At 32.9% G+C, this 17,933-nt stretch overlaps 1 protein-coding gene across 1 annotated transcript in view; it reads left to right on the top strand.

Moving 5' to 3' along the window:
* LOC126821569 (uncharacterized) overlaps positions 1–17,933 on the top strand; it is a 36,716-nt gene that overhangs the window by 2,801 nt on the left and 15,982 nt on the right. Inside the window, exons 5-6 of the mRNA XM_056100942.1 lie at positions 766–809; positions 1,355–1,523. Coding sequence (XP_055956917.1) covers positions 766–809; positions 1,355–1,523 — 213 coding nt within the window. The remainder of the gene's footprint in view (positions 1–765; positions 810–1,354; positions 1,524–17,933) is intronic.

Below are 17,933 nucleotides of genomic sequence, written 5' to 3'. Positions count from 1 at the left end.
GCGTGGTTTCGATTCCCCTGTTGTACGTGACAAGGAGTAGCCTCGCCTATCCAACCTCGTGGGTTTTCTCCAGATCTTCCGGTTTCCTCCCACTGCTAAAGACCCCTATGCGCAATTGAAATAAACTTGAACCATATGTTAGTCTCAAAATGACCTAGTTTGTGTCGAGTGGACGTTAAACCCCATTTCTCTCTCTCTCTCCAATATATTATATGTATCTGTTGATTAGAGAATATATAAACAGCACACTCTAATACAGGAGTGTCAAACATGTGATCCGTGGAACAAATTTCAACAAACTTAAGTGTCGATAATTTTTAGAAACTAGAGATGGAAATCTCTAACTTCTGTACTATATGTCATAGATATAATCTAAGTTGTATGTAATACAAAAAAACGTTATGTTCAATATTATTTCTTGGCAACTTGAAAACCAGTCTACAAAAATTACCCATGTCAAGGACGTTTGGCTTTGTTTTCCGAATTCAGTAAAGTTCTGGGACGTTTGACTTAATCTTGATATTTTGTATATCTCCGGCCAACTTGATGTAAAATTTTAGTTCATGTGGCCCCTGAATCGAATGAGTTTAACACCCCTGCACAAATACCTTATGGACCCTCTGTTGAACTATGCAATTTATTGCAGATCAGTGATTATTGGTAAGGATCAAAACTACCTGAGAAATAGTCTTTGGTGTGTATAGGCCTTTACTATTGTTGTAAGATGGTTGTACTACATGTATGTAATTTTATTTGTTTACACAGGTGGAATTTTGAAAAAGTTACTACATCCAGGAAATTGTATAAAGGTATGATACATAAAATTAAATAAATTTGCTTCTAAAAGTTAATCTACAATTAAGTTTGGGGAATGGACATCAGCATATAAACGTTCCATTATTTCAATTCAGTCGGAGTATGGTCACCTGTCCAACCTCGTGTGTTTTCTCCGGGCCCTCTGCTTTCCTCCCACTGTTAAAGAGCCCTACGCGCAAGCGAATTATTGAAATAAAATTCAACCATGTGTTAGTCTAGAAATGACCTATTTGTGTCGAGTGGATGTTAAACCCCATTTCTCTCTCTTTCTTATTAGCCCACTCGGTGAAGAAAAGCAGAACGTTAAACCCCTTTCCGTTTCGTTTCTTTTCAAATTTGCATCATTAATACATCTAGAATAGAACTGACCATAGTTTTGATTTGTATTTGAAGGTTTTAAATGTGGAGAATAAGCTGTCATCAAAAGGTTGCATAGCACATTTTCTTAGCTGTCCAAGCAGTATTATTTCATTAGCTGTCCAAGCAGTATTATTTTATTAGCTGTCCAAGCAGTATTATTTCATTATTTTAATTCCAGTTAAGAAGAGAAGGAATGAGACTCTACATCATATGGTATCAAATTTTACAAGACAATGCGTCTGAAGAATGTCATCAGATATTTCTGCAATTAGTTCCAGGATTAGGAGATGGGCAGCACCAAGAAGCTTTGTTAAATCGAATTCCAACAACACCTGATAGTAAGTCTTGTGAATTACCTCTCTGTTTATTTTTTTGTGTCGGAAAGTGAAGAGTGCTTAATAAACCTCATGTTCTAGATGTTCTTATCTCTCTACAGTGTACATGTATGTGTGTAGATGTAGTATTTTATTATAAGCTACTTTATGTAGTTCAGCAGGAACATTTTGGTAAAATCCCTTTTTGTTTTTATAGGAATTCAGTTTTATTTCTATACTTGGTTAAGAGGTAAATCAATGTATTGTGATATAAGAGCTTGACAGATTTTAATTTAAAGCATTATTTCAAATTTATTCAAATATATACCAGTATAGAAGACCTGCTGTATGCATGTAAAACAGAATGCTAAGAGTATATTTAACTATTGACTTTTGAGTTTTCCTGGTATATTGGGATGTTATACCTGAGTATCTCATGTGCCAAACAGAATGAACTGTGAAGTGGATTATGACAATGTTGGGCCAGTGTGGTGCCAGTATATAAAACTCAATATGCCAGTCAATTACCAATGTCAGTTCCTATATTTACAGTACATATGCCATATACTTGAATTTGAAACCTTTTTTTTTCTGTTAAATTCGTCTTTTTTCTCATAAATCCTGTTGATGAGGTTTTGAAGTGTCTGTAATGAGCTGTACTGTAACCATGGAGATGATGCTGAAATGTCTATGCAATCATTCACATGATCAACTGTGGTTAATGTCATTGAGTTTAGAAGGATCAGTTTTATTATTAAGTATAATTATTTGATTCTAACAATTCAAACAGGATTTCCTTGTATTTACAAAGAGGTATTGTCACTTTTCAACAAGGAAATAAATTTGTTTTATTTTTATATCATATTCAAAATAACAATAACCGCTTTGTTCTATAATGTTATTTTGGCACATGGACAATATAAAGGTGCTGAAATAGAAACAATGGACATATTCTTCATTCGATAAGATTCTCACATTATAATGAACTTTTATTGATCTACTATCAGACTATACCAATCATTAAAGAGATAAATCTGCCTATTTCAGGTCTTTTTTTAGGCCTTCAATATTACAGGGTTCCCGCGGTCCTTGAAAATCCTTGAATATCCTTAAATTTAAAATGTCATTTTCAAGGTCTTGAATATCCTTGAATTTCGCGGAAATAGGAAAATATCCTTGAATTTCAGTTGAGATCCTTAATTTTGTTTCAAATGTCTTCAATTCCTTTTAAATATGAGATTATAACGATAGTTGGTAATGTTTTGGTTATTTTTAAGATGAAAAATTCTTTAGGCTAAAAAATGTCATTGAAAATCCTTGAATTTGACGTATATTTATCATTGAATATCCTTGAAAAAATGTTTGCCGAAGCCGCGGGAACCCTGTATTATATAATTTTATTAACATGACAAGACCATAATCAACGCTCTAGGTCATTGGATGGCACCAATTTTGAGTAGATTAGATTGGTTTGGCCATTTAATAAATTTATTGATTTAATTTAAAAATGGAGAAGTGAGGCCTTGTCTCGAACAACCAGTACAGTGGTTACGATAATACACAATCAATGCACACATCTTGTCAAAACTACAAACATTGATAACTTCTATCAGAATAAAGTAATTTAAATAAAATATTTTTAATACATGTATATTCATTTTGCATTATCTATTTTTGAACTATTATAGCAAGAACGGCCAGCTCTTTATCTAAATTGTAAATCTTACATAATGATTCTCAATTTAATCCTCTGTTAACAGCTATGTATGCTATTCTTTAACATCAACCATTAGCTAAAATGTCTTCTATACTTGTCTGTGTCCGCTAATTTGTCCAGGCTGTTTGGACCAGGAACTGGGAGCCAAAGGCTACTCATCTTGTTGTTCTTGAGGATGACACTCTTCAAAAAAAGTCTAAAGCCAAACACAAATGAGTCAACATTTATGTCGACCAACAAAAATACCAAACAAATATTTTTGTTTTCTTGTCCACACACGATGAACGAATGTTTTAGGTCGAACAATAAGTCTAGCACAACATAAAATCACCACGAACATGGTAACATAGACGAACAAATCTTTTAGGTCGAACAATATCTAGCGCCAAATGATGTATATACATTAACATACATCATTGCAACCGCAACATAAATCATGTGATTTCAAAATGGTATACATATCACATGATATGTATTTCTTTGCTTATAGTTATGCAGCATAGTTCGATCCTAGCCATCTTTGAAAATGCAGTTAGGAAAAATGTGCCAGTTTTAAGGCTTGGAAATTTAATAGGATGTATATATGTGATAGGGCAAGACAAGTTACAATATTTTGATGGCTATATTGTATCTCTTGTTGATAGTTGTTGTGTATGTGAATAGGGTGAGGTTATTTTCCGAACTTTGATAAGACATACAATATTTTGATGGTTATAACTTATATTGTATCTCTTGTTGATATATTATTAGTGTATTTGAATAGTGATACTCTTGACATTTTTGCGCAGTGCTTGCCCCATGTGTGTTTTTATGGTAATCCAGTATTTTTCTAAAAGATTGAGCATCTCTACTTTCCATATTGCCAAATTTGCCATACTTTTATTGGAAGTAACTACCCTTAAATACTTTTGTGAGAATGTACATGTATCTTTAACATGTTGTATTTTATTCTTCCATTATTTTAGTACATAAAAAATACAAGCCTAAATTAATTTTATTCTTTTATAAGCAATACTGAATGAACCTAGATATTTTTTTCTTGAATGTGCAATAATGTTCTTTTCATCGGCTGAACATATATAGTACTAGTGGAACAGATCAACCATTTTGAAAACAAAACTTTCACAGTCTAGAAGCTGTCCCTGTACCGGTACTTGATTTGGTTCTATAGTAACACTCAGGGTAATGAACCATGGGCTCCATGTCGGCCGTATATGCCGGTCGGGACCGAGGGCTCTGGAAAATGACCGAAACTGGATCAGACCCGTAGGTCATTTTGTGCTAAATCATAAAATCCCGGGATACGAAGAAACTCCGTGCGTGTCTTGATGTAAACTTTCAGGTATAATAAAATTAACAGTGTTCAGTAGTCCACGGATGGAAACCATTGCCAATTAATTATCCTTGTGTATATTGCTCTAATCACAATCAAAAGAGGATTAACATCAAACAGATTAAAAGCTTAACATTTAATGACTTTAATTAGCTGAATTTGGTTTTTAATTAATTAGTACTGTGTGATTCTTAAAACTGAGTTGTTACAGCATATTTGCCGACTTTCATCGCTCGTGTAGCCACATTTACTGTATCAACATCAAACAAATTAAAAACTTTACATTGATGTCTTCACTTGATAACTAGAGTTAATCATGCGAATGATATATATATCAGAATTGCTTTACATCATTTCAAAATTATGTGTGTTTTTAATCCTGTTGTTGTCTTTTATGTAATAACTTCTTGACGTTAATTTGCTTGACACAATGAACTTTTACACTTGCTGCCATTATGGTACATGTGCAATTATCTTTATACATGTATGTTATCGAGTGAAATTACTAGAACGATATTGTTTGAGCTTCCCAAATATTAATACGAGTTAATATATTGATAAGTTTAAAAAATATGTTAATTGTTGTACATTTTTATGACTTTGAATTATTTAAATGCGTTAATCATTCGAACGTGTATGGAGAAATAGTCAACAGTCCAACTCGTCACGTATGCAGTACGCAATGGTTAATTAAAAGAACTATGGCCAAATTAAGTGGACCCATGCTATTTTTTTGTTCATGGACCATAAAAGCTGCCATGACAACAATAAGTATGCTACTCAAAAGTGCTGTGCATTATTTCATTATAGCGTCCATTCATTGATGTGAATTGAAAACTTCATTTAAACAAATTTGTTCATTCTTATTTTGTTTTCTTGTCTCCAGTTGAGAAAACAGATCCCTTTCTAAGTCCTCTCAGTAAGTCTGATTCCAAATTTTTTGATTTAATAACTTTTAATTAAATTAAATGTTCATTTGGGTTCTTATTTTGGCATGGCATTTATTTTCTGTTAGATTTCAATCTGTTATTAAATGTGATATTCTCATAGATAAATAAATGTAAAGCTTATGTTATAATTAAATTAATAATTGCTCCTTGACATTATAATAACACATGTTACGTTGATTTCATAACAATCTGATTAAAAATACAGATCTATATTTCGTTTCGTTTCTTTTTTATACTTTCGATGGCTTACGCTACATGAAGATCTGACCAGCTGTAGTGGAAGGTCGTGTCAGGGGTCATACAAGCGGCTTTTGACCCTATGACGTCAGACATTGATTAATCAGTCGGTGTTAACGTTTCTAGTGGATTACCCACAGTTCCGTGCATCGCACACTAAGAACTTGCTGTAACAGACCGTTTCATCGGCTAATCCCTCACATCAACCAGAACGCAGCTTACACAACAACTCTTCGAGATCCTAGTGTTGTGAAGACAAGTAAAACAGAATTTTGAACTATAAAGATATGTGTTTTAATCAGATTGTTTCATAACATCCTAATTTAATTGATTGATGTGATTGCTTATTATTAATGATTGAAAGTTTGTATCTACTTTTGTTTTAATTTTTACATGTATGTGCCCACATTGAATTGTGGTGACTATTGTTGTCTTCTCCTGTCCGTCTGTCAACAACAATTTTATGTGAACACTCCACTACCAACTAAATTTATCAATCAATCTTGTCCAAATTTATATATGTTGTTTCAACAATTGCTGTTAATTTCAGGTGTAGTTATATAGTTATTGTCCTTGTTTCACTTCCAGTACAAATTATTCAGATTAGTGAAATTTACATGCATTATTGAAATTAGTGAGACAAAGAATCCTATTGAATTTCAATAATTTTTGTTTATCAATTCTAGAGTTATGTCCCTTATTCACTTTGTAAAATCTTGTGAATCGTCTATCTGCTGTGGACATATGTTATATTGCCTGGTAACCCATCTTTCCTTTTGGAGTGATTACTAGCTTTTGGATAAATTCCCAAGCTATATTGATTTGTGAAGATTTTATATTGGTACACAAATGTGATTGTGTCCCACAAGAATAAGTACAATAATTTTAGTGTTTTAAAAGCCATTTCTCACAGCATAATATATAACTTTACATATGTTACAAATAAATAATAGTTATGAATACTTATCTTCAGAAAATAAAGATGACATAGCTTGCTATATTATAATGTGTCATATATAAACACTATACTGAGTATGAATTGTTAAATGGTTTAGTTTTATGATACAGAGTAGTATTAGATTAAATATTCCTGGCTATGCATCCTGTTCTCATTTAGCTATCAACAATTTATAAAGTTTTATGATTTTGTTTTATCATTAATTTGAATGAATTCATGAATTGCATGTAAACTTGACATTCACTGTATAAATATCCAATTTCCTTATGATACCAAAACATGTACGTTGCCTAACAAATGCAAGTAAAGTCTTAAAATTTATGTATAAGCTTTGCTGATGCATGTGTGTGGCTGTTTGAACCAGATAAAAGGGATATTAGTATTTTTATTACCCGCATCAAACCTACTTGTTGCTAGTATTTAGTTTATCCATATGGCAATTGTCCCATTCCTCTCCTGGCCATTTCCCATTGCTCAAGCTGCATCCAAAGTATAAATCCAAAATATAGATTGATGAATTAAGTTTACCACAGGGAGAACAGGTTATTGAAATCAATGAAAATGTAAAGGCAAAGATAATTTTATTTTAGATAAGTTACCTGTCACAAAAATGTTAAAACTGAAAGTATATAATTTATGCGTATAAATTTCCTTTGCTAGTACACATATTACATTATTTGTCATTGTTTTATTTAGAAAAGAAAATTATTTTTATATTCAATTTAATAAATTATGTCAAGTTTAAAATTCACATTTTAGCTTGCAGTGGAATGATAGCAGCAGGGGAAATAACTCCAATTTTACCATCTATTGGTGAGAAAATGCCTGACAATATCACAAAGTATTTTCTAGATGCTCTATTAGCTTGCTTGGTATCAGAGGTGAGCAAATTAGACCTTTCAGAAAATTCCTAATTAATGTACATTTATAATTAATTGATCTAAAAGTCTAAATATATTTGATCGAAAGAGTTTACGTTTTTTGTAAAAAAAATAGTGATCCAACATGCTAGCTTCTTCTAGGATCTTAACTCAGTGCTGATTTTACTATTCAAATATTCTAATTCATTATTTGAATGATATTTGAATATTCGCTTCAGTTTAAATGATAACAAGATACCATAGAAAACATAAGTTAGATACCATCTTGGTCTTAATGTTAGTGGATATAAATGAGTTACCATTCAGAGGTTGACAGATTATTTAGAAATTATTTGACCAAGATGCTTTTTACTTAGTAATACTACTTTTGCATGATCTGAAAGTCTAAATATATTGTGCCTTTGCACTGTCACTGATATATATGATGCTTCTTTCTGAATTTGAAATATTAATATTATGGATATGATATTAAATTATTTCATCCTCCCCTTTTTTTTAGGTGGTGAAGATTGAATGGATGAATAAAGAAATGAAAGAAAGCAGCTTTATCTTTCTCTTTAATAAATTTAAACAGTTTTATCTCCCTTGGCTGTTACCGAATATTCAACGTGATCGAGATATTTATGAACCTGTACTAGGTAAGATCACCAGAATTCATATAGACAACTGATAGCATTTAAATTTCCCTACACAGTTCTATTTATTTGACATATACTTTAATTTTATAAATTTAGTTACCTAAGATTTCACTTATACTGGTAATTGCAATCAGCAAAGTACAAATAGTAATAATACATGTTAGGATGAGTGGAAAATCGTAGCATCCATAGATAGTACTATTAGTTCACTACAAGAACAATATTTACTGTTGTGTGGAGGGTCAAGTGATATAATGAGTGCGCTTTATATCATAAGGCTTGTTATCTGAAAAAGTCATGGATACTAGCCTTCCTAACCTCAAGGATTTTCTCTAGGTACCTCTAAAGGCCACTGCACGGAAGTAAATTATTGATATAAAAATGACCTCATGGGTTTTCTCCGGGTCCTCCGGTTTCCTCCCACTGCTAAAGACCCTAAGCGCAAGCGAATTATTGAAATAAAATTAAACCATATGTTAGTCCCGCAATGACCTGATTTGTGTTGAGTGGATGTTAAACCCATCCCTCTCTCTCTCTCTCTCTCTCCCTCCCTCTCTCCCTCTCTCTCTGGTTAGTGTCAAGTGGACGTTAAACTCCTCCTCTTATTACTGCTGTCTGTAGATATTTCATATATCTTTGGAGGAGACATTAAATTATTTAATATACTATTTTTTCCAGACTTGCCCAGAATGCGTTCCATGGAAGAAATGGGAAGACAGGATCGACCAATAAATGTCTCAGAATGTCGCGATTCTTTTATACGTTGGTTGGCTAACTTCACATTGATGAGTAAAAAACCTTTAGCGACACCTGCACATAATAAGTAAGATTTATTTTGAAGATCAATTTTTGTCCAGTGGAGAGTCTTTTTTGTATGAATGTGGTCAGCAACATATCGTTACTACTCTTTAAATAATTACAATTAGCTTGTTGGCGTGGGACGTTTCTGTATTGCATGATTTTTGGTTGGCTGTGTATATTAGCAAACGTCAAATAATAATTAATGTCAAGGAATGAAACCCATGTGTGCTGAAGCATTGGTGGTTGTGTTGGGGATTGTGGTCATTCCAAGATAAGCAGGATCTACACGTATCTGGAGGTTTAGAAAACAAGGGAGGCAACTCGCCTTCAAATCCCTATATCTTGATTATATCCCTTAGACCTGGATATTTTTACAGTTAAAATAGAAGCAGCTTAAACCACAAATTGTTAGCTGTGTGGTAGTTGTCCCAGAAAACTAAATGTTGCTCTAGAAAGAGAAAGTTACTGTGGCTAGTGAATGACACCTGTCACAACTTCCTGAAAATAATTTTATCCTTTTCAGTGAATAGACAATCATTGAAGTACTTTTTTTTTTCTTAGCTTTTTTCATGTCTTACTAATTGAAAACAAACATAAAAATTATGCTACTAGTGACAAATAAGATTAACTATTTCTCTTGGTCTTATTTTCAGAGGCATATTCAGACCGATACTAACTGATGCAAGCTCAACAACAAGTAATTCTGAGGATGAAAAACGAGAAAGTTCTGAGTTAAAGGAAGACACTACAGACAATGTTCCTGGAAGTAATACCAGTACATTGTCTGCTGGTACCCAATATTCAGAAAAAGATTTGCACAACTTGTCTCATGAAGAACACACCTTGTCAGAATATGAAATTGTGCGATCTGTTCTGTTTTCAACCCGAGAGAATGTTAACATCATTCATGAATGTTTTAGACAGGTTTGTGAATTTAAATTAACTTTGCAGGCTCTTAAATTGATTCCATTAAAACAATTTCTAATCAAGTATTTGAAGATAACCTTAATTGAAGATGTCTCAAAAAATGTTGAAATACATTATCTATTTTCTTCCAGGCTCTTTTGTTTTCATTTCAACATGCAGACGCTATAAGAAGAGTTATAACTGTTTATAAGGAATGGTTTCAGGTAAGCTTTATACGTCATCATTTAAAACATTTCATAATCTGATATATTCTTTATTATGACATTATAATGAGCATGGCTTTACAGATTACATAAATATTCTCAATATTATTATATAGTCTCCTTTAACTATGTATTTCATTTATGTTATCAAAATATTTAAGACACGTTCTAATTTAAACTGGTTATATGTAAAAAAAAAACCAGTAATACACAAATGGATACAGATTTTTTTCCTATCTTTAGCTTTTCGGTTTATTTTTGTTAGGTTTATGTAAAAGCTTATTATTATTTTCTTAGAATACATTGTACCTATTATCATTATTACGCATTTGTTTTTTTCACTAATTGTTTACTGCATGATTTCTTGTTTATTTTTGAATTTTTTCATTAACATATAAATTTTGGTTTGGGATTTTATAACATGCTTCCCCCAATATAGGAAAAAAACCTTTATATTATTATTAAAAAGTTAATATGAAAACTAAATCTAGCTCCAAAGAAAATGGTCTCAAATTGAAATTTTCATGGAAGGATATCTGATATTTGCAGATTAGTCTCTTAAGCTAAATACTTATGCAAAAGTTTATTGCTACAACAATAGCATGTGCATGATAAATTATAATAGTAAGTATTTTTCCTCCCAGCATGTAGATAAAAGACCTGTGTTCATGTGTGAACCTTTGAGTGAGGTTGAGGTTTTAGATCGTGGCAGTACGCCCGATTTGTTACACAGTAGTTTATCAGACATCGTGGAAGAGGGCTCATCTGATGTATGTATCATATACTCATAATCATCTTCTTTTCCTTTTTTTATGTCTGCATTCAAATGTGGTTGTTTATTGTCATGGCTCCCGTCTGTAGTCAATTTCTTATGTACACTATACACGTATACAGACTACATTTCTCATCTAATCTTTATTAGTGTGAAAAAGAAGCCTGTTGTGTTGTATTTCAGCGATTTCTGGTATCAACCTTCAGAGTTATTGCCCTTTATCACTTTTGAACACTCTAATGACGACAATTATCATTCAGTCTGATAAATTTATATTATATCTCTACTATAAAGTCTATAATATGTATTATTAAAATTAGTGAAATTTCTATTATATCTCTATAATATGTATTATTAAAATTAATGAAATGAAAGAGTTAAAAAACTTTTCCGTTAATACCTCTAGAGTTATGGCCTTTCTTCACTTTGCAGAATTCTGTTAAAACTCATGAGAGAATAGTTATCATCTGATCTGCTTGGAATGAATATATTCCCATTTTCTCTATGTGCACTGTTTAGACAACAGAACTGAAGAATGAAATTTCAACACTCCAATGTTCCTTTTTAGAAACAAAAGTTATCATCTGATCTACTTCATATTTATGTTCTCTGTTTCAATTATTGAGATGATTAAGTTTACCAAATAACTATTTCTGATAATTATTTTTAGAGTTCTTGCCCTTGATTACGTACATGTAGTGGAATCTTTTCAATGCTCTAATGATATTTTACAGAACAAAATTTTTGCTTTTTATTTATCAAAAGATTTACAGGAATTAGCTGCTGTGGGCATATGTTTCTTTAACTGGCAACCTATCTTTACAATTTCTTTATTTTATTTTATTTTTGATTTTTTTAGGCGAATTATTTTTCTTTTTTTTTCCTTTTTTTTTTGTAGATATAAATTTTTCTTTTTTTTATATCCATGTATCAAATTGAACATTCTATGATCTTAAATGATTCTAATATGTGTCTTTTTTTTCTTTTTTTTAAAAGTCGGTTTGCAGCAATGTTGTGCTAAAATATAGATTCATATCGTGAATATCAATTGTTTAACTGTTCTTAATGTTCAATAATTTCTCTTCATTTGTTCAAGAATTAAATGTTTAATAGATGTAAGAATTAAAAAGAATTATCATTAAAGGCACTTTTTAAGTTTTTTTTTTTTTTTTTTGCATGCACTTGATTTTGGTTTTTTGACTAGTTGACTAATGATTTATTTGATTTGATTAGCATGAAAGTTTTTTATTAATCATTTGAATAATATTTTAAATGGATTTACTTGTCTCAAGTACTGATTTATTATAGGTACATCTACCTACATGCTTTCTTAAAAACAATTTTCAGGAGTCTCCGAATGCCAGTAATCTGTCTATGGCTCGACAAGGTTTGTTCCCTGAAGGGACAGATAAACCAAGGTATATTCGCAATGCGTCTTATCTGGGTGCTGTGCAAGAATTGGCTGACGAAGGTAGTGATAATAAACAGTTTGATGTGCGAGCAGGAATGCAGAAGATCTTACAAGTTTTTATAACAAACTCTGCAAATATATTCCTGCTTGAAACAACAGATGATTGTTCACTTCAAGAGCAGGTAGGAATTTACGTCAGCCATCATTCACAAAATTTCTCATCTTGTGTGCTAACTCATCATTGCCCTTTGGTTCCTAAATTTTTTTTGATATATTCTATAATCGGAGGTGTTTACTGTAGTGCAGTAATTATTTTCTTCTATTAAAAGATGGAGTATTTTACACTGTAACCTGGGTATCACTTAATCTTGTGTATCTAGCACAAATTTCTTTCACATTCGTTTAATATCAAATCTTTGTTTAAAAATTTGTAAAAATCATTTAAAATCACCCAAAATCATCTAGTTTGTACCTGTGTAAAGTTTGAAGCTGATTGATTAATTTTGATAATGAGTGTCCAATTTCCTGACCACTGTTTAAAAATAAATCATTCTTTTCATTATACATCAATAATCAGTTGGGTTGTTTATTTGTTAACATTGATCAAGAAAACTGGACAAAAGTACAAATTGGATGATTTTTGGGGATTTTTACGAATTTCTAAACAAATATTTGAAATTAAACGAATGCTAAATACACAAGATTAAATTATTACCGGGTTACAGTGTTATTAACTATAATAGTGTTCTAAAATAAAAAGCAGTGCTAAAACCAATAAAATCCATAAGAGAAATTGACTTAGTTTATATATATGTTCATGAGACTAATTAGGAGCCTATAATATATTTCGAATAGCTAAAGTTATCATTATCAGGTTTGGTGTATGTTAGCGCTAGGAAGAACTAGAAGCCTATCAAAATTTAATTATTTTTCATGAGTTGTTCTTTTTGACTAGTTTGTATTGTCTTGTTAATGCTGCCATTACCTTTAAAGATTGTAAAGCAACAGGCTTTATGGACTGGTCAGATGACTCGGCCACTGTAGTCATACTATGAATTGATTTGTATAGAAGAAAGATTGATATTAATTAATTGTTTGATTGTAAATAATATTTTCAGGTTGATTTGTGTAAAAGAGTGTTGAATATTTATAGATATTTAGTGATGAATGTTACGCTCAATCAAAGTACATGGTAAGTCTATTACAAATGGTCTTCCAACTCAGTCAAAACTGTATATTTATATGAAATGTAACATCCTACTGTTCTACTCCTACTGGGCTAATGATAAAACACTATAATACTCAATAGACAAATTGAAATTTCGATCATTCTTCTTTTATACTTAGCTTCTTTTATATTTATATGAAACTAGCAGGATACCTGGCTTCGCTCGGGGGTCATAACTCCGAAACCGGAAGTGGTAGACTAATGCCACCTGGCCTATGTTACTCCCCGGTCCGAGCTGCCCCTATACCCCTATACTCGGGGCAGATGTAGCCGCCAACCCCGAACAGACTTCGCTCGGGGGTCATAACTCCGAAACCGGAAGTGGTAGACTAACGCCACCTGGCCTATGTTACTCCCCGGTCAGAGCTACTCCTATACCCCAAATTTCAGACTTGGGGGCAGACCTAGTGTAGCCGCCAACCCCGAACAGACAGACTTTGCTCGGGGGTCATAACTCTGAAACCGGAAGTGGTAGACTAACGCCACCTGGCCTATGTTACTCCCCGGTCCGAGCTATTCCTATACCCCAAATTTCAGAGTCGGGGCAGACCTTGTGTAGCCGCCAACCCCGAACAGACCGGCTTCGCTCGGGGGTCATAACTCCGAAACCGGAAGTGGTAGACTAACGCCACCTGGCCTATGTTACTCCCCGGTCCGAGCTTCCCCTATACCCCAAATTTCAGACTCGGGGCAGACCTAGTGTAGCCGCCAACCCCGAACAGACAGACAGACAGACAGAAAGACAGACAGACAAACGACAGTCACAAATATATATATAGATGTAACATCCTACTGTTCTACTTCTACTGGGCTAATGATAGAACACGGTAATACTCAATAGACAAATTGAAATTTCGATCATTCTTTTATACTTAGCTTCAAATTAAAATATCTATAGATGAACGTCAGAAAAGTCCCCAGGACATCCATTTAAAACATCGCTTTACTATCAGGTGTCTGGGTAATGTAGCCTATGCCACATAACTCATCATTGTGTATACCCTGAAATATACAGTAAGCATATATTATATACTATTGTCGTGTATTGTCAGGGTTCTGAAACAAAGTTTGTTTTTCGCAAATTAGTTTCTTTTTTTATGGTATTTTCTCCAATCTCATTTAAGATGTCCCATTTTTTTTTATTCTTTCAGGGAACAAATGTTAGTGGTATTACTACGTGTTACGTCGGGTGTATTAAAATTACATCCACCCTCTGAAAGACATAAAAGTTTGGGTGGCCGCTTAGCACAGCCTATCTTTCAGGTAAAAGATGAAAGTTTTTCTGATGGCCGTATACCCTTGAATAGGTGATCAAACTTCAAAGGCTAATTGTCAAGCTAACATTAGATTTTTTCCCAGCTGAGAAATATATAAATGTCACTCAATTTAAATTCCAGGGAATTGAAACATATGCATGTAAATTAAATTACATAATAAAAAGAAAATATAAAATCTGAGATTTATTTTCTGTATTAATAATAGGTTTAAATTTCTGTAAGACAAGACAAAAAAATTGATAGAAACGGTCATATTTTTAGATTTGAATATAGTACATGTAATGTATGTTTCCACTCAATGCATTGTTTGTTACATTTTAGACTTTAATAGTAACGTGGATTAAAGCTAACTTGAATGTATTAATACCAGTTGAACTGTGGGATGAATTTCTACAAGTTCTAGCTTCACTAACATCTTGGATGGAGGTTGTCAAAGAATGGGCTGTAAGTCTATTTTAAAGTATACAATTTTATGCACCCACATTAAAGCTGTGGACGCACATTGTTGTCGCCCGGCTGTCCATCTGTTGATCCACAGTACACAATGTCATTTGAACACTCTACAAGCTGCTTTTATGATCTGATTGATAAAATGTTGTATTTATATTTTTTTTTTACATTAGTACGGTGAAGAAACCTATAGAATTTCTGTGATTTTGTTGAATTTTGTTTGCGCTCTTTACGTCAGAAGTTATCATCTGATCTGTTTGAAATATTTATGTATTGTTCAGATCAGTGAGACACAAAAGCCGTTAATTGTTTATAGGGTGATGGTCCTTGGTCACTTTGTAATATATTTGTATGATCTGAGTCATTATTCTCTTAAAATTCAAATACACAAGGCTCTCTAATAAATTGTACATGTAACCAGGTCTTTGGTATCCCCAGTGGCATTGTTGCGTTCTACTCCACTACGCCCTGGGTCCATTCACAGGGTTTTCACGATTTCAAATTATCTGCCCTTGATCGTAGGTTGAATCTATGAACCAATTAAAGAAACAGTTTACATACTAGCCTTATCGTCATTGTTTATGTTCACTACAACAATCACAGTTGCAAAAAAATGTGAGTTACTTCCCTTTGCCCACTCGATTGTTCAATAAAAATAGCACAAGTATCAATAGCGGATAATATGACTACATGTCTCTCGCATAAATGGACCCAGGGGTTAGTGTAGTAGAATGGAACGATACTACTGGGTATACCGAGGATGATGTAACCATAGGAATTACTTGATGTTAGATTTAGTACAGCCTAAGTAAAGAATCACTGAGGCATTAAACCGTATCGTTAAATTCTTTGTAACAGCAACGTCAGAATTTGAATTAACGATTCTATTTTATTGTGTTTGTAGAAAACTATGGAAACATTAACACGAGTTTTAGCCAATCAAGTGTATGGTCTGCATCTATATGATCTACCATTAGAACGATTGAGTGAACAAAAGGAGAAGCGAAAAAGGGGAAAAGGTATTACAACGATTGTCTCTTGGGTTTTATTTCATTTCTCTTATGTGTTAGCTATTTGTTGGTAATAATGCACTTTTTTTGTTGTGATCAGAATGAGGGCAGAACAGAAGTACTATTGGATACTATGATTGAACATGGTGTTTATTGCGGTATTTTTATGACTGGTTGTCATTGTTCAAAGTGTAATACCATTTGTACACTACTCAGCTACTAATTGGCAGGATATACTGTTTTGCCGAACAAGAGCAATGGCTGTAAATGGAGCACACTGTTCCCACTGTCCATAGAGAATAACACTCATTAGTGTTTAATACAATTTTAAATACAATTACATAATTCTTGGGAGGTTGGATGACCGAATAGTTAGCATGTGCACATTATATCATAAGGTCTGTAATTGAGTCAACTGGCATGGTTTCGATTCCCTGGTTGTATGTGACAAGGAGTAGGGTCGCCTGTCCAACCTCGTGGGTTTTCTCCGGGTCCTCTGGTTTCTTCCCACTGCTAAAAACCCCTATGCGCAAGCCAATTATTGAATTAAAATTGAACCATATGTTAGTCCCGAAAAGACCTAGTGTAACAGTCATGGTGAATCTCAAGTCACTATGTTCTACCGAGATTTCACTGCACCTACTGCCAAATTGTATGGTGTGGTGATATTTATTACTTGTTAGAGGTAGCACCTGCGGGAATGACTAGTACAATGTTGCTTAGTTGTATGGGTGGGAAGGAAATAAAAGTCTAATCGTATATACAGTGGTGTGCATGTAAAAAAATAAAATAAAAATGAGAAGTATTATGATTTCTATATAATGTATTGTGTTCTAAAATTTCAAACTGTGAAAATATTTTTAAGAATAAAGAAATTTTTGAATTTGAATTTGCAGAATCCCGATCTAGGTCAGTATGTGATAAAGGATTTTCCCGTAGCTGGGGACGGAATGAATCAGGAAGTACATTGAGAGGTTCAACTAACTCGGCACCCAGCTCCGATTCCCCTTTTGAAAGAGGAAAGTATCGAAGTGATGGCAGTATGAAATCAAAACATGAACTTCACAAGCAGCTTTCATTGAGTGGTGAGCCTTCACCGGCACACTCGCGTGCAGGCTCAGATCCCTCAGAAATCATGTTACGTAGCTGCAGTGAAGGAAATATTGCGGATCCCAGGGAACTTCTGGAAAAATTGAGAGGTAGGAATTTAATTGTAGTACTAATTGTTGTTTTAAAATTTACAGACAGGCATGACTACATGTAAAGCATGAATTGTAACATAAGTGACGTTCAGTTATTTTTTTTTTTTATTTGTCGTTATATGAAACTATGCCATTTAGCAATTGACACACCTAATATTAAACGCAAAAACATATGTAACAAAATTACTATTTTAATTAAAGTGGCGTTTTGTTGAAGGTTGTCTCAACATTGTCAAGCCAATGATGGTTTATGCAAAAGCAAGTAACAACAAATTAACAAATAATCATCAAAAACGTCGCTTTAATTAAAATAATAATTGTGTTCCATATTATTTTTTGTGTCTTTTACTTATTTGTAGTTACTTAAGGATTATAATTAAGGAATATTCATTTGACTTAGAGATTAACTGAAATGTACCAGGTCAACTATGTTTTCAAATCTATTCGA

Source organism: Patella vulgata, chromosome 5 (assembly GCF_932274485.2).
Source record: "Patella vulgata chromosome 5, xgPatVulg1.2, whole genome shotgun sequence".
In the NCBI taxonomy this organism is placed as follows: Eukaryota; Metazoa; Mollusca; class Gastropoda; family Patellidae; genus Patella; species Patella vulgata.
This window is presented reverse-complemented; position numbering and strand designations above follow the sequence as displayed.